Source organism: Conger conger, chromosome 1 (genome assembly GCF_963514075.1).
Source record: "Conger conger chromosome 1, fConCon1.1, whole genome shotgun sequence".
Lineage (NCBI taxonomy): Eukaryota > Metazoa > Chordata > Actinopteri > Anguilliformes > Congridae > Conger > Conger conger.
In genome coordinates this window covers 78373107-78394875 of record NC_083760.1, presented here as the reverse complement: position 1 = coordinate 78394875, position 21769 = coordinate 78373107, and the positions used below count along the sequence as shown (strand labels likewise).

The following is a 21769-nucleotide window of genomic DNA, read 5'->3' as shown; positions in this document are numbered from 1 at the left end:
CGAGAAGCAGGGGTCTCTTTTTTCCCCTGACTAAGGCCGTGGGTTTGGAGGGCTCAATGCTGGATTGAGTTTGGTGGTCTGTGTCTTTTTTCTCCCCAGGTCCTGGAGATGTGGGAATGGGCCTGCTTCCGACAGGCCCGGTCTCTGTTGAAGGCCTGTTCCATTTTGCGTCACGATGTTGACTGAGCAGACCCCACACTTTACTTCCATACAGCGCAGCAGGCCTGGGTAACACTGCCCTTTATTTTTAGCTGTAATCTGCCGGCTCTTGTTTATTTAATGTAGCCTCCCTTTGATGGCATAGAAAATTCTTTGGGTTTTTTGTTTTAGCAATTTCACTGCCAGGGCAGGGGTCTTTCCAGTGGTGCTTCTCAGGAAAAATAATATTTGCGCAAATATTCATGCTAAACAAGCTTTTTCCATATAAGAAATGCAAGAATACGCACGACAGGAATTTCTCCATGCTTCGCTTTGATTCTGAAAAATCAGCAGGGGTAATGTACCTGTAGATGACGCTCATTTCCAAATATGTAGATTTTTATGTATTTAAGTTCTCTCAACACCTCAGCATGACCCCAAATCCCCCCCCCCCCCACAACCCTAAACCTAACCCTAACCCTAACCCCCCTCTCCCCTTTCTCCACATTCACTTTGCCCTGCCTTCCAGTGCCCAGGGACGGGTGAACTCATCCGCACATTCACCCGAGCTCTGCTGTGGCTGTTTCAGGGGCTGAGCAGTCTGTTCATCGTGTGCCACATTGCTATTTGCTGCTCTTGTATTGTCGTAGCGCGTTTCACTGTGTCGTTAACTTTGCTTTTGTGCTAGGTTAATTGGCTAAATACCTTAATTGATAGTTTGATGATGATAATTATCACTTTGGTTTCAACTGGTTGCTTTAATGTCGGTTAAGGCCAGTGTACATTCACATAGAGAGCAAATCCCTTCAAATTCTGAGCCAAAGCTCACTTTCTCCATACAGTACAGAGGACCTCGAGACTGCAGGACATAAAGACTGCGGAATGTCTTGTACTTGTGTGAGCGATGTCACAGTGCAGCTATTCGAATAGCTTGAATTGTTCTGAAGTGACTCCTTGGGATAATTCACGCCCGCATCTCTTGGGATAAAACATCCGTCTCTTGCCCAGTGCATTCCTGCGTACGTTAAAAGAGTGAACACCGGTCAGACACAAAAGTGGTCCGACATGAATGGCATGCCTGGGATTATTACCTGAATGAATAACTCCTAATGATCCATCAGTGTCAGACAGAGGCCTGTTTAGCAATATCCGGCTTCTGATCCACAAGTCCCCGGCCTCTGATGATAGGACGTGAGGATGTTTGGGGAGGGCCCCGCCTCCTTTCGGCACTCTAAAGGGCGTTCGGTCAGGAAGTGGTGTCAGTGGTGATGCAACGCAAGGGAAAGAGGCGACTCCTGTGGCAGGCTGTAATGGGATATCTGGCCAGCCATTGACAGTTTAGGGGCTTAGCGCTGTTGGGAGAGTTCCAGAACACACAAAAGAAAACAAATGGGACAAAGGTGAGAAGGATATTGAGTCACTGGAGCTGAGATTGATTTTTTACAGTCTCGTAAAAAAAACTGGAAGATTAATACATACAGCTCTCCCTGCCCCTCTCTTAATGTGAATTAAGACAAAGAATGGTTTGCCTCTGTCCTCTCTCTCACCCCCCCCATTCCAAACCCCCCACCTTCTCTCTGATTGTCTGTCTGTTTTGTTCTTTTCCAGGGAATTTCCCCCTGTCTATGACTCCACCATTCCAGGCATACCTTACATTCCTCCTTGCAAAGAGAGTGTGGGAGGGTGGGGGTGGGAAGGATTAATACAGCAAAGCCACACTGGCCACTGTAACTGGACACCTATCGCCAGTCAGTCAATAAAACATACATATGGACACTCAGAACAAGGAACATACAATGTACAGTAGACATGTATATGCAATTAATGGGTTCATACTGGTTCATAAAGGGTGAATACCAACAGAAACCGACACATGGATGTTTAGAAATACACAAATACTGACACATCACAATTAAATTACACTGACATTAAGTTATAATTCATTGGAGCGTGGGCAGTGAGAAGGCTCATATGTTTTAATACATACAAAACGCATAGATTGACACTGTGCTGGTAAATGTCTTTGAAAGGTTCTTATTCATAACCGCTGAAACTGAGAAGGTGAATAATGTGCATCTACACAAGGAAAGTAATTACATTTATAAACACTCATGAGAGTGAATATGGTGCACACATATTAAAATAGCAATTAACTGAAATGGAAAATATACTGTCTACCTGCAGGATATTACTGAACGGGCTAATATAGTGTCGACATGCTCAATATTTAAAGAACAATCAACAACTCTGACGCACCCACTGCCGTAATTACCTCTGCCTTTTCGGGAGCGGATGACATGTCAAATGGGCTAAACACCGAAATCACAGAGGCCCTAAATCAGACAACATGGAATTGTAAGATCACTCGACATGCAGACGCAGAAGGGCCCCTGGCTCCAGCTCTCCCCCCGTGGAACGACACAGCTCGTGAGACAGACTGAGACGTCATGGCATTCCTTCTCCCATTGTCCACACGTCCCTCTGCTTCTCTCCTCGGGCCCTGTGTGTGTCAGCATGCCCCCCCCCACCCCCCTGCCCCCCGCCAAAGAAAACATTGGCAGACATGCTCACTGTCTGTCTGACGTCGGCAAGCGGGAAGGATGAGCGATAAAGAAGGCTGTTACTGTATACGATACAGTGGCCCCTTGGTATAACAGTGGATTAAGGCTGACACACACACAAACACACACAGTGAGTGAGAGTGAATGCGCAATAGTGTCTCCTGGGTAGCTTTTCTACATGAGAAAGAATGTGCTAAAAATAGAGTCTTTAGTCCATCGGCCACTGAGTATCTGGTGGTGCTCTGGGGTGCCGTACTGTCCGGTGATAGAGTACCCACCCTTTGCCTGCTGTTTTGCTTTCCTGAGAGGGAACCAATGGCTGTTCTCTGGAAATGTCTTGTTATTGTTCCTTGCTGTTATCAATGAATACGTATGACTTGGAAGTTGGGAGCTTGAGTTCTGGAAGAAGAATATCCCAGAGAAGGTGGCTACCAAAACTCCCACTCCCACACAAACACACACCATGAAAAGGGGGCTTATGAGGCTGATTTACAAATGTCCTGTCAAGTGACTGGTGTGTTAACCCCGTCTACCTCAGGGTTAAGCTCTCGCCCCCACATTAGCTGAGAGAGGAAGAAATGGAGAGACGGATGCAGACAGGAAACATACAATGACAGGAGAGGAAAGAATGTTTAGGCCGACTGAGAATGAGGGAGAGAGAGAGAGAGAGAAACCGAGGAAGAGGAAGGAAGAAACAGACAGAAAGAAAAAGTATGCACACACCAACAAGACTGGACGCTGAGATGTCTTAGCACTGCACTGAGATGGACTGAGAGGGAGGGAGAGAAGGGGGGATGGAAAGAGTACACAGTAAAACGTTCCTTATTGCGTGGGTTGCCCTCCTTTCCCCCTTCTCACTTCCTCGCTCTGTCTGTGACCTATTGCTTCAACTTGCTCATTCAAGGATTTCTTCACTTTACAGACGCAAAACAACTTGGAACGTGAAAGGGTGAGAGAGGGTGGATGAGCAATAGAAAATGGATGTAAGCAGACTGTGTGCACGTGGACACGGGCACAAACACACCGTGCGCTCACACACACCGTGCCATTTCATTCCACGAAACAAGCGGTCCCGAGGGATGCCTTTCAGTGTGCCCTAAAGAATCAATCTCATAGTTTTGTGGGGATTTTTGCATGCAGAATCACAGGAGCGCGCACCTTTCACTAACTAAAGGCTGAGAGGCAACAGCAGCAAAGGGTATCGAAGAAGAACTGCTGTTGTCAGTCAAGCGAATTTGTTTTGCATAGCTTCCTAATCCTCTTGGCGACTACTTTATTTGCAACTATTTTGTTCCAAATCCTCAGAGATACGTGTGTGTGTGTGCATGTGTGTGTGTGTGTGTGCATTGGGAGGGACAACCCCCTGCATTGTTTGGACAAGATACAACAGTAAATTAACTCTGTTTCCCTAGCATGCAAAGGGAGAGTAATAGACGTCATTTTATTGCTCAATGACAATTTTATTGTGTGTCACCATTTCTCTTTCTCTAAAAATCCATTAACACACACACTGCCTCTCTTGACGTAAATGGAAGGGCGGGGGTCTATGGTTGCCGGCAGTGGGGTGGGGGGTTGTCAGGGCTTAAAATGATAGATTGTCTTCGGACACTACTTGCCCACCAGACATTGTGCGGGGGAAGGGAGTGGGGTGGAGGGGTCAAGGTTTTATCACATTTCATAAAAGTAAATATTAACACTAATTTGGCTTCCTTGTTGCACTGTGGACAGTGGGTCTTTGCACAACAGATTGTGGATTCCCCCTTTAATGATGAGAAAACATCAAAATGACTGCCACATAAAACTCTTCTCGTAACTTCCCTGCTGTGCCAATCTCCTGTTTTCCAAAGTTGCAACATCAGACTTTCAAGGAAAATCGAGATGAAAAATAAGTGATAGAAAAATAGCGTTAGTAAGCTACACATAATTAAGAAATGTCAGTTGTAGAACAGTTCTTAATGTATAATGATACATTTTCTATAAACATTTTCTATAAACAACAATAGTGAGTGCTACAGATGAACATATTTTACAATAGATTTTAATTTCTTATGAGAACGTTTCATAGGAAACCACTGTGCTTGCTTTACTGTTTAAACAGTCCGAGTAAACGTTACAAAATCATAACATAAAGCAAAAGTATTTCCTGAGGAGGAAATGACAGATTCCAAGTCTGTGCCTTTCCCTTAAAGGGTCAGTTACAGTACATTGCCACTGGATTCATTCACAAAACATCCCACTGTTCATTCCACTGCTTGATACAACAGAAGCATCCCACTGGAGTCGATGATTGTTTCAGTTCAATAACTGGATGAAAGTCTTTCCTAAGCAGTGGTTTATCTGAGTTGGTGGCTGAGCATTCCCCCGCTGTGTCTTGAGGCTGGATTAAAGGAGTTAATGTGTTCAACTGCACATGAAAGCCTGCATGTGTGTGACATCACCACGAGCAGGCAGAGACAGACGAACAGTCATGCACATGGACTGACAGACATAACATTATTGTACCTGCAGAATAAGCCATAGACCCCCAACATCGCCGGTCGAGGGACTGACTGAGAGGGAGAGTGACTAACTTCACTCTTTCTTTAATTCCTCCCCAGCTGTGTCTTCAAACGGCCTTTTGATGTGGGAAAGTAAAAGGCCAAGTGTGTCAATATCTCCCTCCATCGCTCGCTCACACTCATCCATTCCTTCTTTATTCATTTTTCTCTTTCTCTTTCATTTCTTACTTTGTGCCCTGAGAAACAGGAATACAACCTTTTCCCCACAACTCCTCTGTCAGCCCACATCCGTAGTCTCTCCCAGTATCTGCGTAATGGGATCTAATCCAGTTGACTGGGACGTATATACAGTATACAGTATATACAGTATATATTTTAACCCTCCTCTGTTTTTGAGGATACTCATTTTTGCCTTTGCAACAGTGTGCTATGCTTTACTGCACCTGACTTAATCTTTCCAGCCCAGACGGTTGGAGTGCATATACTGTATCAACTCTCTCGCTTTTTCTGGGTGTCAGTGTTAATGTACTGTGGGATCCAGTCAGTGTTTCTATACAGCGCTGTACCTCTCTACTTCTTTTTCTCTCACTCTTTCCTTTCCTCAGGAGGAGGGGGAAGAGGGGGGAAAGTGGAAACAACAGTCTTGTGTGTGTGCGTGCGTGTGTGTTTATGTGTGTGTTTCTTTTTTGGATGGGGGGGCAGCGATGAAAGAGTTTGCTTTAACTATGTTGTATAAAATATGCGATGTGTCTGTTATATATTCACATGGCACTTTAGGTCTACACAAGAGAATATAATACACTATTGATTTGAAGCCAGTAGGCTACTATAAGAGGAAAAATATTGATGTAAGTTATGATAGGGGAGAGGAGATCAGATTGACTGATATAAAAATGAAACAATAGCCTTTTAAACCTTTTGTGGTGATAGAGAGAAGGGAAGATATTTTGAGATTAAAAGATAGAAAGAGAGGTAGATGGACTGATAGACAAAAAAGGTGGGGGGGGGGGGGGGGGGCAGAGGAAGTACGAGAGATACCGTCAATCCAACCAAAAGATATAAAGAGGGAAAGTGATACAGGAACGGAAGAAAAGAAAAACAACGGAACATTTTCTAATTTTTTTTAGAAAAGCCAGGCAGACACCGCGCACAGAGCGAGGGGGAGGAGGAAAGAGAGAGAGAGAGAGTGAGTGAGTGTTTTTTTTATGAATGAAATGGTGACTCAGGCCGATGTGTCATACACCCCGACGTCTTTATAAAGGGAGTTTAAACAAGCCTAAACATTTCACTGCGCGAAAAATAAGGCTAACACACACTCGCATCCTTCTCTCTCTGTGCACTTATCTGTCTCTCCCTGTATCCATCTCTCCATCTCTATTTGTCTGTATGTCTATTTCAAACTATCGGCCAGTTAAAAGTTAACTGAACTAGCCTATCCTATAACTTTAACTCGTTATAGGATTGTCTTTTTCTTGATCGGTCAATTTTGGGTCATTCATTCAATCAGCGGATTTCTTCATTCATTCTCTCTTCTGCCTCTCTTTTTTCTTCACCGTATTACCTCCCTCAATTATTACGCGGAGTGAGCGAAAGAGAGAAGAAACTTGGAGCACGTGACCGTTTCCGGAGTTCCATTTATTTATTTATTTTCTTATTTGTTTATTTATTTATTATTTAATAGTGTTTATCTACTTATATCAAACTTATTTGTACCCTGGACCTGAACAAATATGAAATGTAAGTGCCTTTTCTTTTACTATAGTATGAGTTTTCTGAATTTATTTGACTACATCAGTGTCAGTGTGAACTTTCTGATCACATTAGACTATGTCATATGATTTGCATAAGTAGACAGTTTAACTGCTGTGGGTGCAAACGGAGGTAGCAAAGAAACTAATACTTATAGTAATCAAAACAGTAACTGTGCTGTGGTACAGCAGTCATGGAAAGATATGGTATCAATAGTTCTCATTACATAATTAGTCGAAATGCAGTGAAAATGATAACAATATTCAAGCCATAATAATCATGTTTGTTGAAAATTTGCCACAGCTATTTAATTGCGTGGCATTTAATTGGCAGAAATGGGATTAAGTGTGGGTTTAATCCTAAATATGTTGATTGTAATGTCAATATGGTAATACTGTGATGTACAGGTGTCTTAGGTCTAAAAATGAAGTTTCAGACTTTTTTCAGTTGTGTGCACTCCGATCATATTACTAATCACTGACATTATTTCCCTCCTCAGTGCTGGTTGACACGTCCTTCTCCCTCCTGTTCTCTCTGCTGTTGGCACAGCCAGCTTTACTTACACTGGCAGCCCCGCACAATCATCGGCAACTTGAAAGCCTGACCAATCAGACGAGAAATTTGCTCAAACTGACCAAGGACCTTTTGGTGAGTTCATTACCATGAGAATCGCTCCGTTACACGGTTTTATTGCTGCTGCAGCAGGGTGGTCTACAGCGTGAGGCTATGTTTGACGTCAAGTGATCAAATGCATGAATGTTGCCTGGAGAAACCAGATCAGGCCTCGTAATTATGGCACCCTCCCTGTTACAGATGGGCCGTGGGCTCAGGGTAGCATTGTTTGGTTTTAAGAGTGTTAACCTTCCCCTTTGTAGTTTCTGCTCCTTGTGCTGAGAGCACTTACGCACTACATCTGCACGGAAAAGAGCTTCTGTTGAACTGGTGTAATGATCTGTAAAGAAACTGATTCCAAGCAGTCTTTTTTTGGGCGGTTTATGAGGTGGATCAGGACCAATGATGGACTGGTATTGTGGTCAATGTTTTCTTAACCCACTTCATACACTGACCCCTTCAGGGGTCAAGGCTGGGACATTGAAAGTGTTCAAAATACAACACACATTCAAAAAAATGCTAATAATAAAAAAGGCCTTTAAGTTTCCTGATTTTGGGATCTGAACCAACAACCTCCTGGTCCTTATGACACTGTCCCATCCCTTAGCACACTGCCACTTAACTGGGAATGCTACTTTTACACTTTCTTGGTTTTTTAAGTTAGGATTTTACTCTCATATTTATTAAATTGATATTATCATTTAGTTTACTGTGGGCAAGATCCAATAGGGGCTGATTAAAGAAATGTGATTTGTAAGTCTGAGTCTTCAAAAGTCAATGTGTGTGCATTCTAATTGAGTGCATGATGAGTAATCCATGTGTAGTTTCCCTGTGCGCTGTAATTGCCACTTTGATGTGTGCACACATGTTGCACTGTTTTGTGCATATGCCAAGAGTTGGTTGTAAGGGGAAGCACTAGATTATGCTTTGTCAACAGTTGAAGGTTGTTTGATTGTCATTTATTTTGTTTGTGTTGTGTGTATACAAAGTACAGTTGTTTTCAGGGCATAGGACTTGTGTGGTGTGTCCTTTAAGTCTGACTATACATTAGTATGTGTTGTTATGAACACTATTACATCCAGATGTGAGGGAACAACCAAATCAAATAATTAACCAGCAAAATCTAGCGGTTGTACAGCTAATGCCACCCAGAAAAAAAAACGAAAAAGAAAAACCCATATATATATATATATATATATATATATATATATATTTTACATTTTTTCAATGACATGAACCATTTATTTTGGTTTCTTTTCTCCTTGTGTTATGTTCCACTTAACAAGGGTCATGGCTAGGAAAGAAAAATAGGATGGGAGTAAACGGAAAGTCCCCACAAGAAAGCAATAAAATGGTGTGTGTGTGTGTGTGTGTGTGTGTATGTGCCTGTCTGTCTGTGTGTGCATGAATACGTTAGTGTTTGCATTGAGTGTAAATAGTTGTGGCTGTGTAGGTGTGGTGTTTAGTGTTTAGTTTTCGGTCTCCACAGCAAAGTTCCCTGATAAAAATCAAAGGGATTTATCACATTCCAGAATTTGCATTGAGGAAAAGAGAAGGGAAGGGAAGGGTATGTTTACAAATGAGGTAATGATATAAGACATGGAGAAAGTGAGGATAAGAGAGCAGGAAAGAGGTGTGGACCATGAGGTAGATGGGCAGAGCAGATTAATTGATAGAGGAAAATAAATGAGTTAGGTGCAGAAATGGCAGTGGGGATAGACTATATATCTCTTTACCATCTTTGTTACAAAGCAAAGGACTCAAAAATAGATCAAACAGTTATAAAATTGAGGATGAAAGAAAGGTTTGCTTGAAGGAAAGAGAGAGGAGAGGTGGAAAAGGAATACGCCTATAGAAAAAACTGTGTCTTGAGAAGAATGGATGTGGGTAATTTTAAAGTGCACTGTGCCACAGACAGTGCAGAGAGGCTGGGAAAAACATGGGGAAAGCGTGAGAAAGTAGATGTCAGAGGAAAAAACAGACCAACAACCAGAACAAAACACAGAAGAACACATGGAGACAGATATTAACAATAAGTTAGGATACTGTGCCAAATTATTCACAGTTTATTATGTTTGTCAACATTTTAATTGGAAAAATCTAAACATTAGTTAGAACTTAACTGAGCTAGGACAATTCAAATTGTGTTGTTCTGCATTTGGCCCGCATAATTTAAGCTTTTGTCATACGCTGTTAGTACTTAAGGCAATTTGGAATGAAAAAAGGAAATGGAGTAAGCACATTGAGAAAAAATGAACAGTACCTTATGCACACATTATTTCTTGCTTCTTTCTCTGTGAAGTTTTTTTTTTGTCTCTCTCTAGTGGTCATTATGGAAAGTGCAGCTAGTTTTCAAGTGAAATACGTAATTGAGGTTTTTTTTTAGCCCTGACCCTGGAGTTTCCCTTCAGGTCTGTGTTGTCTATTCCATGTTCTACTCTTAGTCACTGGATATGTTGTTATGCTCTTTTCAAAAACATCCTGTGGTTTCAGGTCACTAACTTTTATTGTTAACCTTTAAAGTGGAATTTGTGTGAACTCGTATTCTTCAACTCTAAGTCAACTTTGCTATTACTTAAAATAAGATGACATGACAAAAAAATCTTTAAAAGGAGATTCCGTTAACTGCACATACGCTCTCACCATATCTACACTGTACACATTTTTACATATTTTCAATATACTAATGATGCTCATCTTTTCTTCCAGAATGACCATGTAATCGACACAGAGATTGAGCACAGATTCACATCCCTCCCAGCTATGACCAACAAAGCAAGTCAGCTCAGTTCACTAAAGGTACTAATTTAGTTCACATCTCTCTTTGACTTTCCATCTCATTGTCAGTGTTCAGTTACATTCAGTTATTGTCTTACCAACTTTCTTAAATCAGTCTGTTTTACACGGTTTGCATGTGCTGGCTTTATTGACCCTCTCTCTTGCTCTTTTTATATCTTCCTTTAGTTGAAGGAAACTCTACAACAGCTTCTCCTGGATTTCAAGTCCTTCGAGCTCCACTTTGAGTGGCTCAAGCAGGCTTCTCGGAGACATAGACTGCAGACCTTGCCGAACTGGACCAAATTGATTCCCCTTATCAAGACACTCAGTGACAACCTCCAGCATCATGTAGGGGACTTATCTAAACACTGACTGTTATTTCAAAGCATACAATGCATTTTAAATTTTCACAGCACATATTTATCAACTATTATCAACAAAGCATCCTTTCCACATTGTACTGCACACAGCAGTCATATTCTCTCTTATCTTCTCCTAGATGTCGAAGGTGGGCGTGACGCAGCTTCCATCTCCCACACCCTCCCTCCCACCCTTCCCCAGCATCTGGGACACGGGCAACGCCTCCCTAGAAGTGCTGCAGCGGTTCCGCCTCTTCTGTGATTGGGCGTCTCGAGCCCTCCAGACCCTCAAGTCCAGGAACTGATGGCTGAGCCATGACGGTCCACTACATGGCAGACCTCCATGCATACAGTGACCACGGTCATTTCATTGGATATTACGAGAGGGGTCCAAGTAGAGGCTCCAAGTGGTTCCTTGTAACTTATTCCCTCTTACTTTCTTTTTTTTTACCCATTTGGTTCATGGTTATTTGTTATTTATTTATGTATTTATTTATTTATGTTAGTTATTTATTTGATGCTATTATTTATTTTGTTTTTTCATTGCATTATTATTACACTTACTTATTTTTAGAGTTGTGAATTGAGGTTTTCATACCCTCCCATACCTTCTCACTCCACACTACAACTGACAAAATAAGGGGGAGGGTGAGACACAAGTAGCACTTCTTTGATTCAGAGCCTCTTATGAAACTGATTGTATTTTCAACAATTTTATTTTGTATGTCATATAACATGACTTATATGGTATTTGCAACCTCCTGCCACTAGATGTAGCAGTTAGACAGGGGAATGAAATCTTTGTACTGTGCTGTATTTAGTGTAAATACGTTGTCCCTTAATCTCTGAGCCTGGATCAGTTTTAAAATTTTGCACAAAGTTTTTTTTTCTGGCATGGATTAGGGCTTAGTTAGCTGATTTTGAATCAGTGTTGGGGGAGACGAGTTTATTGGAGCATTTATAAGTACACTGTACAGGATTGTGATAATATATTACTACATAGCAGTACATACTTGCACCAGAATGTACTTAGCTTATTATTGTATAAAGTGCGATTATGTATTATATTTCCACAACATAATGTGGAAGTCAGCATTCAGTGAAATCATTGTCATCAAGTCACTTCACTTTTAGCGATATATTTTCCAGCTTGTAGTATTTTTATACAGTATTTACTATTTATTATTTTATGATAATTTATTGAAATTGCACAGAAGCGAGCCTTCTGTGATTTTGTACTTTTATACTATTGTAATATGGACTTTTTTTTTGTGCTGTTATCACTGTTTTTACTGAAAATGAAATATTGTGCTACAACCAAAACTGAATGTTCACACATGCAGGGCCTGTATTATACAGACACCGGAGGGCAGAAATGTGAAATGTGTATTTTGAACATGGAAAGAAATAATAAAGTATCCTGATACAACTGAACAAATAAACCAAATTTATTTATACAAAATAACTGATGTTTTCCCTATCCTCCAATTCCAACTCTCCATATGTTTCTATCGCATGTCCCGGTTAGGACCTTATCCTAATATATGTCTCTGAGATGTCCAGGTTGGTCAAGGCATGCAAGGAGGAGGATCTAACTAAAAACATGGGATTCAGCCACATTAACAGGAGTATTTTCAAGCAAAATGTCGTTTCTTTTGGTCAAAGGCAATGCTACTGGACTGGGTTCTGAGGCATGGTAACGGTTGCTCTCAGGTGGTCATTGGTGGAATTACAACCCAACGGTGTGGAATGCACAGCTGAGATTGAGAACAGATGGGGAAGGGGAAATGCCAGAAAATTGACAGGAAGACAGGAATACCCTTGGCTCTGCTCTGAAAGTCACACAGTCAAAGAAGGAATAAACGGGGTTTAAAATGTTAAAGACGGAACTATGAAATACATAAATGAAGACAGTTTATAATTTTGTGAACGCCAGCGATCTTGCGATCAGCGATCTCACAGACTTCTGTCCAGCTGTTTGAGTTCCTGATGAAACGAACAGCTTTTCAGACAAGTCAGTAATTTAATAGTAATTTAGGAAACAAAAAGGCTACAGTTAAATCAATAATAATACAGATAAACTAATAATTGGCATCTAGGCCATGGCTAAACACAAATCGCAAATACGGGTTTTGCGTGAATATCTCAGTAGTCAATCAGTAAAAATGACCCTATAGTAAAGTAAAAACACCACAGTCCATCCTGCTGAAAAGCTGAACATAGCCTATGAAAAAGATAACCGGAATGCATTTAATTGCAACCGGCATCTATTGGCTGATCTGATCGTGATAGGCATATTTTTTCTCTCAGGTGAATAACCAACTTATTTACATTTCTCGTAGACTGTGTAAACCAAAAGGACCCATTTGAGGCAGGAAATAATGTGTTGTAATGAAAAAATATATAATGACCGCAAAACTACATTTCCTATCAGGCGAAGCGATGCAGTCGTCATATTTCATAGGCGTGTCTTGCTTTCCCTGAAAACCCTCAAATTTCCCCTTCCTATCTTTATCGTAAAACGTTTAATTGAATTATTGTATATAGTGTTGATTTTCAATAAATAGGTAGACTTCTAGGGGTTCAAAACTAAATCAGCCCCAAAATTCTGATCTTGACTCTCTTAACCAATGGAAAAGACGGTCGGACGGCAAAAGGGAGCCAATAGTTATCGCCGTTGCTGAGAGGCGGCAGCGGGCGGGTGACTGCTAGTTAGTTTGTGCTCGAGATTATTGTTAAGGTTGTATGGTCTTACACTGCGGGTTCCAATCCTTTTTTATAGAATAACACTATCTATAAATGCAACTAAACAAACTGTGAATAACAAATAGCTACATTATGCTACATGCAAAACACATATCAAAAACCAAAACGGCGCTTATTTATTTCGCTTGAAGGAAGACTGAAATTGATTCGAGAAGGCCGGTTTCGGATGGGGTTCGGTTGGCGACGGTCAGTAATAGTTAGCTTATTCTATATTGCATCGCCTTGGTTAGAAACGTGGAGGTGGGTGTTAACTTGTTTTTCCGTGGTTTGTGAAACTGGTACCTAGCAAGCTAGCTATCTACATTAGGGACGATATGATAGGGACAGACGGATACAGAGAGAAGGTGAGAGAGGAGGGGAAAGAAGGAAGGAGGAGGTGGGATTTAAAGGGGAAGGTGTACGGTTTGAGTGTTGGCCGACTTATTATAGAGGGTGCAGTATGGTATAAAATTGTTCATAAATCTATTTCTGTGCGCATTTATTTTGATGACTCTTAATTACGGCGTTCCAGCTGGTTTAGTAAACACATTAGCAGAATAAGTTCTAGTTTAGCATGACATATTTATGGATATTTCATATGGTTTTAAATGACTGATGCTACGGATAAGATTATGAAATGTAGTTCACCAAGTTGCCATTTATTATCACTGTTACCTGCTCTGTGCATCATTCCTCCAAATGCTTTCACCACTGCAGTTAATGCTGATGAATTCCTCCCGACACAGGGAGTGATGGATCTTGTTTCTGTGATGGATCTTGCATGCTCTGTATTGTGTGCAGACAGCATCCTGTGCACTGCTGACTTTTAATGTTTTTATTGTATATTTCAGTTTTCCTGTATTCTTTCCTCTTGGTATTATTATTATTATTATTATTATTATTATTATTATTTCTACAGATACTCTCCATCTTGTCAAATAAAGGATGTGTAAAGAGAGAGGAGAGGGCCTGAAGAGGAGGGACATTTCAAGGCAACTGAAACAATATCCAATCAGCAATGAACAAACTGGGGAAGGAGTTGCTTAGAAAGGGTTAATATACTGCACAGCAATCTATAATAACTCCCCACCCCAACACCATGGCTAACACAGTAGCCACCCTGGTCATCAAAACGGAACTCCTGCCCAGCCAGTCCGCTGCCTCCCTCTCGCCTTTCCCCTCCCTGCTGACTGCGGGCGAGGAGGCCGATGAGGACGGAGAGAGGGAGGAGGAGCAGCAGATGGAGAAGGAGACTAGCCAGGTGGTGCTCACGGAGGTGGAGATGGCCCCCGCTCCGGCCGCGCCCCAGAACCCGGAGCACCCCTTCCAGTGCCTGGACTGCGGGAAGACATTCAAGTGGTCGTCCAGGTTGGCCCACCACCAGCGCAGCCACAACAACGAACGGCCGTACCGCTGCAACCTCTGCCCCAAGGCCTTCAAGGGCTCGTCCGCACTGCTCTATCACCAGAGGTAGGGGCGCCATTGCAGGCCCAGTTACTTTACTCCTCGTCCTGTGTATACCATTGTGTAAGAAGCCCTCCTTTTCAACCTTTGTAATTAGTGTATTATGCTGTGAACCCCCCCCCCCCCCCATGTATTTTACTTGTCTTTTAATCATGACATGACACTGGAGTTGTTGTTTTTTGATCCAGGTCACACTCTGGTGAAAAACCCTACAAGTGTGAAGACTGTGGAAAAGCTTTCAAACGCTCCTCACTCTTACAGGTGAGTCATGTTTCTGCACGGATAGAGTGAAACCCGCTTCGGCTTTACACTGTTATCATTCACAGTTGGTCTTCTTACCAAGGGATTGAAAGCCCATACATTTTGTGTATGAGAAACACCGCAAAGGTTGCTAATTACTGAATTGAGAGTGTTCAATAACTCCATTGCTTTCAATTGCCTGTGGCACTTTGTCACACCCGTGACACTTTCAATTTTTGTGGAACGACACTTTTTCGGGATTAAGAGTGTTCAGGTGAGAACATATTTATGACCTTAAAGAGATGACAACACCGCTGCCATTCTGCCGATAGGTCCACCGCAGTGTGCACACGGGCCTGCGCACGTTCCAGTGCCCCTACTGCCCCCTGACGTTCAAGTGGAGCTCGCACTACCAGTACCACCTGCGGCAGCACACGGGCGAGTGCCCGTACCCCTGCGACAGCTGCCCCAAGGCCTTCAAGAACTCCAGCAGCCTCCGGCGGCACAAGAACGTGCACCTGGGCCTAAAGCCCTACGTGTGCGCCGTGTGCACCAAGGCCTTCACGCAGTCCACCAACCTGCGGCAGCACATGCGCATCCACACCGGCGAGCGGCCCTACGTCTGCGGCGAGTGCGGCCGCTCCTTCACGCACTCCTCCAACCTGGCGCTGCACCGCAACTCGCACGCCGAGGGCAAGGCCAAGGGCGGCGGGAAGACGCCGGCCGCCGCCGCCGAGGCCGTCGCCGTGGGGATGAGCGACGTGGTGGGGTTCGTCAGCCAGGAGGCCGGGGTGGGGGTGGAGGTGGGGGAGGTGTTCCTGTCGCATCACGCCCCCGGCCAGGCCCAGACCCTCCTGCCGCAGCTGACGCTCAGCGCGGGGCCCGGCTCGGAGGGCGCGGGCCCCGGCTCGGAGGGCGCGGGCCCCGGCGTGCTGCTCTACAGCTGCGGCAGCTGCAGCCAGACCTTCGGCGCGCAGGCCGAGCTGGAGCAGCACCAGGCCCTGCACCTGGGCGTGCTGGGACAGGCCGGGGAGGCCGGGGCCGGGGAGGACGCGGGGCCCGAGGGCGGGGTGGGCCTGGTGGGGGCCGGGCCCCTGCTGGCGGACTTCGAGGAGGTGGTGGAGACGACCACGATCTCGGAGAACGGGCACGGGGCGGCGGACCTCCTCGGGCTGGCCGGAGGCGCGGACGCAGGGGGGGCCCAGACGCAGGGCCAGTTCGACCTCCTGCAGAGCTTCAGCACCGTGGCACAGCTCCCGGCCTCCGCTGCCACGCCCGCAGCCGCTGCAGGAGGGGCGGGAGGGTCCACAGACTGCACGTACTGCGGCAAGAGCTTCAACACCAGCGGCAGGCTGAGCAGACACCTCACCCAGGTGAGTGCGCCGCAGAGTTGTTTCACAAGGGTCATACGGCACATGCTGTCCCATGCGAGTTTGGATAATTCACTTTAACCTTGGTCTAACTGCTCGGTCTCATTACTCATTCTCGTAACTCATACTCTCTCCCCCCCCCCCCCCCCCCCTTCCCCTCTCTCTCTCTTTCCCGCCCCCTCTCTCCCTCTGTCCCCTCTCCCTCCTTTTCCCTTCTATCTCCCTCATCCCCTCTCCTCCCTCCTTTTCCCTTCTATCTCCCTCATCTCCTCTCCTCCCTCCTTGCCCTCTCTCCTTCGTCCCCTCGCCCTTGTCCCCTCTCCCTCCTTCCCCCCTCTCTCCCTTTGTCCCCTCTCCCTGCATCCTCCTCCCCTCTCCCCCCTCCTTACCCCCCTCTTTCTCCCTTCCCCTCTCTCCTCCCCCGTTTGCTCTCTCTCCTTCCCCCCCTCTCTCCCTCATCTCCCCTCTCTTCCCTCCCTCCTTACCCCCTCTCCCCTCCCTCCTTACCCCCTCTCTCCTCCCTCCCTCCCTCCCTCCCCCAGGCTCACTCCCTCTCGGCCTCTCAGTCGCGCTCCCAGTTCAGCTGCTCGGCGTGTGACCGCTCCTTCTCGCTGCTGTCGTCGCTGCTCACGCACCAGCACTCGCACACGCCGGAGCAGCGCCTGCTGGCGGAGGCGGAGGCGGAGATCGTGTGCCCGCCCTCCCTGTCGCTGTCGCTGCCTCTGCCCGCCTCGCCCGCCGCCAAGCCCAGGGAGGGCGAGGAGGCCGAGCGCGAGATCCACGTCAGCCTCATCGCCGTGACGGAGGACGGGGAGCGCCCGCCGGCCAAGGGCAAGCGCGGGGCCCCCAAGGGCCAGAAGAGGGCAGGGGCCAACAGAGCCAGCGCCAGCAACAATGGTGCGGCCGCCATGCTACCGGGTTTATTTCAGTGTGGTGTGCATTTGGGATGTGAACCCCAGGGTAAAATGATAGGATATTTGATCATCTGCCTGCGGCTACGGTTACATTTTTGCCAATATCACAAATTTAGCTACAATATGATCTAACGCGATCCAATACAGCACGAAATGATCAATATATCACCCAGTTGACACAATCCTGTTACAACGTACACATACAACTAAAATGAAGTCAAAGAGTGCAAAAACCAATTGGTGTAACGTTTAACAGGAGGAAAACGGCACAAGTATGAGCGATGATGAGAGTGAGTTGGAAATGTAAACAATCTTGTTGGCACTGTTGTATCAGGTTGGATTGATCTACAGTTACATCCCTAGTGTGTGTCTGAGTAGTGCAAGTCTGAATGTTTTCTGTACTTATTTAAATATAAAAATATAAAAATAAAAACTAATAATGAAGTATGAAGCACGTTTTGTTTACAGAAAGCCAGTGTATAGACTAACCAAAAACAAGACTAAAATGAATACTGTTGAATAATGAGACATCATGGAACATAGCCGGGGGCCTGTTCCACAAAGCAGGATTACAGAGTTAGCCAGATAACTGCACAGAGTAAAACCCTGTTCCATATTTGGGAGGGTTCCGGATTTTACTCAGTACAGTTATCTGTCTAATTCTGCTTTGTGGAATAGGCCCCCGATTTTCGAAGGTGAGTTTCAGGTGAGACTAGAAGTTGTCGGTGAGGGAAGAAGACCTAACCTCTCCTCTCTCCCTCTTCTCCCCACGCCTGACGGACAGAGAGGCCATACCGCTGCTCAGAATGTGGGAAGTCCTTCAAGGGCTCATCAGGCCTGCGCTACCACATGCGCGACCACACCGGGGAGAGGCCCTACCGCTGCACCGAGTGTGGGAAGAGCTTCAAGAGGTCCTCCCTGCTCTCCATCCACCAGAGGGTAGAGCCATTACTCTACCTACATGTCTGTCTGTCTGTCTACTCAAATCCTGATGCTGGAGTTGTGCCTAGATTTAACTGCTTCATAACTCCAGTAGGAATGGTGTGCTTGTCCTTGTTCTCTAGCCACTGGAGGGTATTGCCCTAGTACCTATTTTTAGTATCTATAGTGTGTGCCCGTCAGTCAAAGTGATGTAACTGTCTTTGTGCGTGAGTACTGTTACCTCTAAAGGTACGCATCTGCGTATGTACAGCATGTCCTGTACGTGTGGATGCACAGAGGCACTGCAAGGGTGTTTTCGTGTGTCCGTTATATAAACCGTTAAAACATTGACAAGGAGAATGTTCTCTTGACTCTCGGTGGTACATATTTGCCTCAGGAGTAACAACAGAAAACTATTCCTCAGGTCCATACGGGTGTGCGGGCGTTCCAGTGCCCCTACTGCCCCCTGACGTTCAAGTGGAGCTCGCACTACCAGTACCACCTGCGGCAGCACACGGGCGAGCGGCCGTACGTGTGCCAGGAGTGCGGCAAGTCCTTCAAGAACACCAGCTGCCTGCGGCGGCACAGCCAGCTGCACTCGGGGCTGCGGCCCCACGCCTGCCCCATCTGCGGCAAGTCCTTCTCGCAGACGTCCAACCTGAAGCAGCACGTGCGCACGCACTCGGGCGAGCGGCCCTTCCAGTGCGGCCAGTGCCACAAGAGCTTCACGCACTCCTCCAACCTGCAGCTGCACCTGCGCACCCACTCCTCCCGCAAGGACTTCAAGTGCCAGTTCTGTGGCAAGGAGTTCGTCATGCACTCCTACCTGCAGCGGCACCTGCGGACGCACGGCACCGCGGCCAAGGACGGGGCCAAGGCCGCCAAAACCCTGGCCGTCGGGTCCGGCCCCAACCTCATTTCCTTCACGGAGGGCGCGGGCAACTCCACCTTGATTTTGTCCCCTCCGAATTTGGACATCCCTCCCAACACGTCCCAGAATTACTTCATGATTCAGACTGCGACGGGGCTCCAGCTCATACCCCTGTCTGCCCCGGCTCCGCCCCCGCCCCCGCCCCCGCCGCCTCCTCCCCCGCCCCCGCCACCCCAGTCTCAGAACTACTTCCTGGTGCAGTGTCAGTCCACAAACGGCGGTCAGCCCAGCTTCATCCTGGTCCCCACCACGTCCAACCCCCCGGCTGCTGCGCCCCCCGCCCCGGACCCCCAACCCCTACCCCTGGTTCAGACCATCCCGTCCCTGCAGCCGGTGTTGGGCCCCAGGCAAAGCCAGATCCCCCAGTTCCAAACCATACAGACGCAGTTCATTCTTACAAACGCACCCACTCCAGCCCCAAGCCCTGCTGCCACCTCCAGTATACTCGGCAAAACCAGCAGGACCAGGACCCCCAGACCCAGGCGTGCACGAAAACCCAAAGCTGTGCCCCAGAAAATGGCCCCCACACCCTCAGTAACTGGACTGTCTAGCCAGCCTGGAGTTGTGTCAGTGTCGGCCACAAATACCACAGTCGCTTTGACTACCTCCGCTGCGAGCACTTCCACATCTTCTCTTGCTCCGGTCAGCTGCCTGTCAGCTGCCCCTCTTCCCTCTGTCCCTGTAACTCCTGTCCCCTACACTGCTCCCACCTCCTCTTGCGTGACTACAGAACCCCAAACTGTCTCTGCTTCCCCAGAGCCCCTCCCCTCTGACCCCACTCCCTGGGACGGGACCCCTCCCAGCACAGAGGAGAAGTGCTCCAACACCGAGCAGTTTGTTCTCTGCTTTGAGAAGGGGGCGGAGGATGCTGGGAAGAAGGGCGGTCTGGGCACGGAGGGCGGGGAGTCATACGTGCTGCAGTTCGGGGGGGAGAGGGACGGGACAGGAGGTGGGGAGGGCGAGTCGTTCGTCCTACGCTTCGAGACCAAGCAGGAGGATGAAAGCGCGGCAGAGAAGGAGAAGGGAGGGATGGTGTCCCTGAACCTGCTCCAGGAGTGGGCTGGAGAAAGGGGAGGAGAGAGCCAACCTGGGATGGAGGGAGCGGTGGAGAGAGGAGGAGAGTCGTTCGTCCTTCACTTTAAGACGGAGCCAGGCAGAGAGGAAGAGAGCCTGCCCAGCAGCTCCTTCCCTGAGGCCCAGGGAGACGACCTGGGACTAGCCTGCCCACCCGCCCAGACTCTGGTTCCTCTGGACGGCCGGGAATTGGTGTTCGAGCTCGGAGACGAGGCCAAAATGGTGGACTCCGGGTCTGGAGAAAGGGTTCAGATGATTGCGCTAATAGAAGGGGAGGGGGGCGGCCCGGGAACAGGGGACGGCTTTAGCGCGGCCGGTGGGGTGGTAGGAGAAGGCGCTGAGGCCATGGAGGGCATATTTCAGCTGGAGGGAGGGGAGGGGATAGTCATCATCGAGGTGAGCACCAGCAGCCTGAGAGATGGAGAGATGGACGGAGAGGGAGGCATGGTGGGAAAGGGGGAGAGTGGGGGCGAGGAGGTGGAGAGAGATACGGCGGGAGAGGGACCGTTGAAGCGCGACACGGAGGCTAGGTCCGTCGGGGAGCGAGAGGAGAACGGGGGGGAGGCGCAGACTGTTGGAGCAGAGCCTCAGTCCTCTCCTCAGTGTGACGGTCCTGTCTGAAAGCTGAATACACCACCAGACGTGGTTCTCACAGGCAGAACAGCAGCCCCGATGCAACGCACAGCACTGTCGGGTGTGTTCTGGAGGCAGACTAGGCGTCTGGCAGCTGCAGCTACAAACATAGTTGGCAGAGATCATGCCTTCATTTGATAATTATCACAGACCTGTTTTTTTTGTTGTGTATTACCTGATTAACAAGCTTTCCTTTTACTTGATTGCACCTAACAGCCCTGTGCTTTTTGCATGAAATCATCATAGCTCTCGGTTAATATTAAGTCTCCGTTCTCATCAAAGTGATCTTATGTGAAAAGCACAAATATAGCCCCGCCACATTAGAAATGGTTAAACGGACTCACTTGCTGCGGTTGTCAAGCTTTTAATCATAATCAAGTTCAGAACATTTATTAGCTTTAAAGTCAAGGTCTCTGCCTCTGTTTGTACCTCTCATGCCTGTGTATTCTGAGTGGGGCTAAGTGAGGGTGCTTGTGTATGTACACTCATAGAAAGGAGTCGATGAGAAGTTGGCATGAATGAAAAAGAATGGCCCAAATTTTAGCACTCACATCTGTGGGGTTTGTACATAAATTACAGACTTAGAAGACCGTAGACCAGGCTGATGGTATTTCAAAGATTTGATCGTGTTGATTGTGTATAAAGTGAACATGACTTTTTTTTTTTTGTGAATATGATACTCTTGTCTATATTTTGCTTGGATTAAATATTATTATTGGTACAAGATAATAGTAATAATAATAAAGCAACAGATTAATAACAATGCATATGTGTTTTACTGC

At 46.5% G+C, this 21769-nt stretch overlaps 2 protein-coding genes across 2 annotated transcripts; both read left to right on the top strand.

Annotated features, from left to right (window-relative positions):
- The first annotated feature begins 6480 nt into the window (after window positions 1-6480).
- il11a (interleukin 11a) lies at window positions 6481-12132 on the top strand. The gene is made up of 5 exons (XM_061246638.1): window positions 6481-6934; window positions 7446-7594; window positions 10268-10357; window positions 10523-10684; window positions 10836-12132. The coding sequence occupies exons 1-5, from the start codon at window positions 6928-6930 to the stop codon at window positions 10998-11000; spliced, it is 573 nt and encodes a 190-aa protein (XP_061102622.1). The 5' UTR covers window positions 6481-6927; the 3' UTR covers window positions 11001-12132.
- Window positions 12133-13305: 1173 nt separating this feature from the next.
- On the top strand, window positions 13306-21752 carry znf628 (zinc finger protein 628). Its single transcript, XM_061250587.1, has 7 exons — window positions 13306-13647; window positions 14360-14910; window positions 15093-15165; window positions 15477-16517; window positions 17057-17411; window positions 18213-18367; window positions 18774-21752. Exons 2-7 carry the CDS (start codon window positions 14540-14542, stop codon window positions 20973-20975), a joined length of 4197 nt encoding a protein of 1398 aa, XP_061106571.1. The 5' UTR covers window positions 13306-13647; window positions 14360-14539; the 3' UTR covers window positions 20976-21752.
- The last annotated feature ends 17 nt before the right edge of the window (window positions 21753-21769 follow it).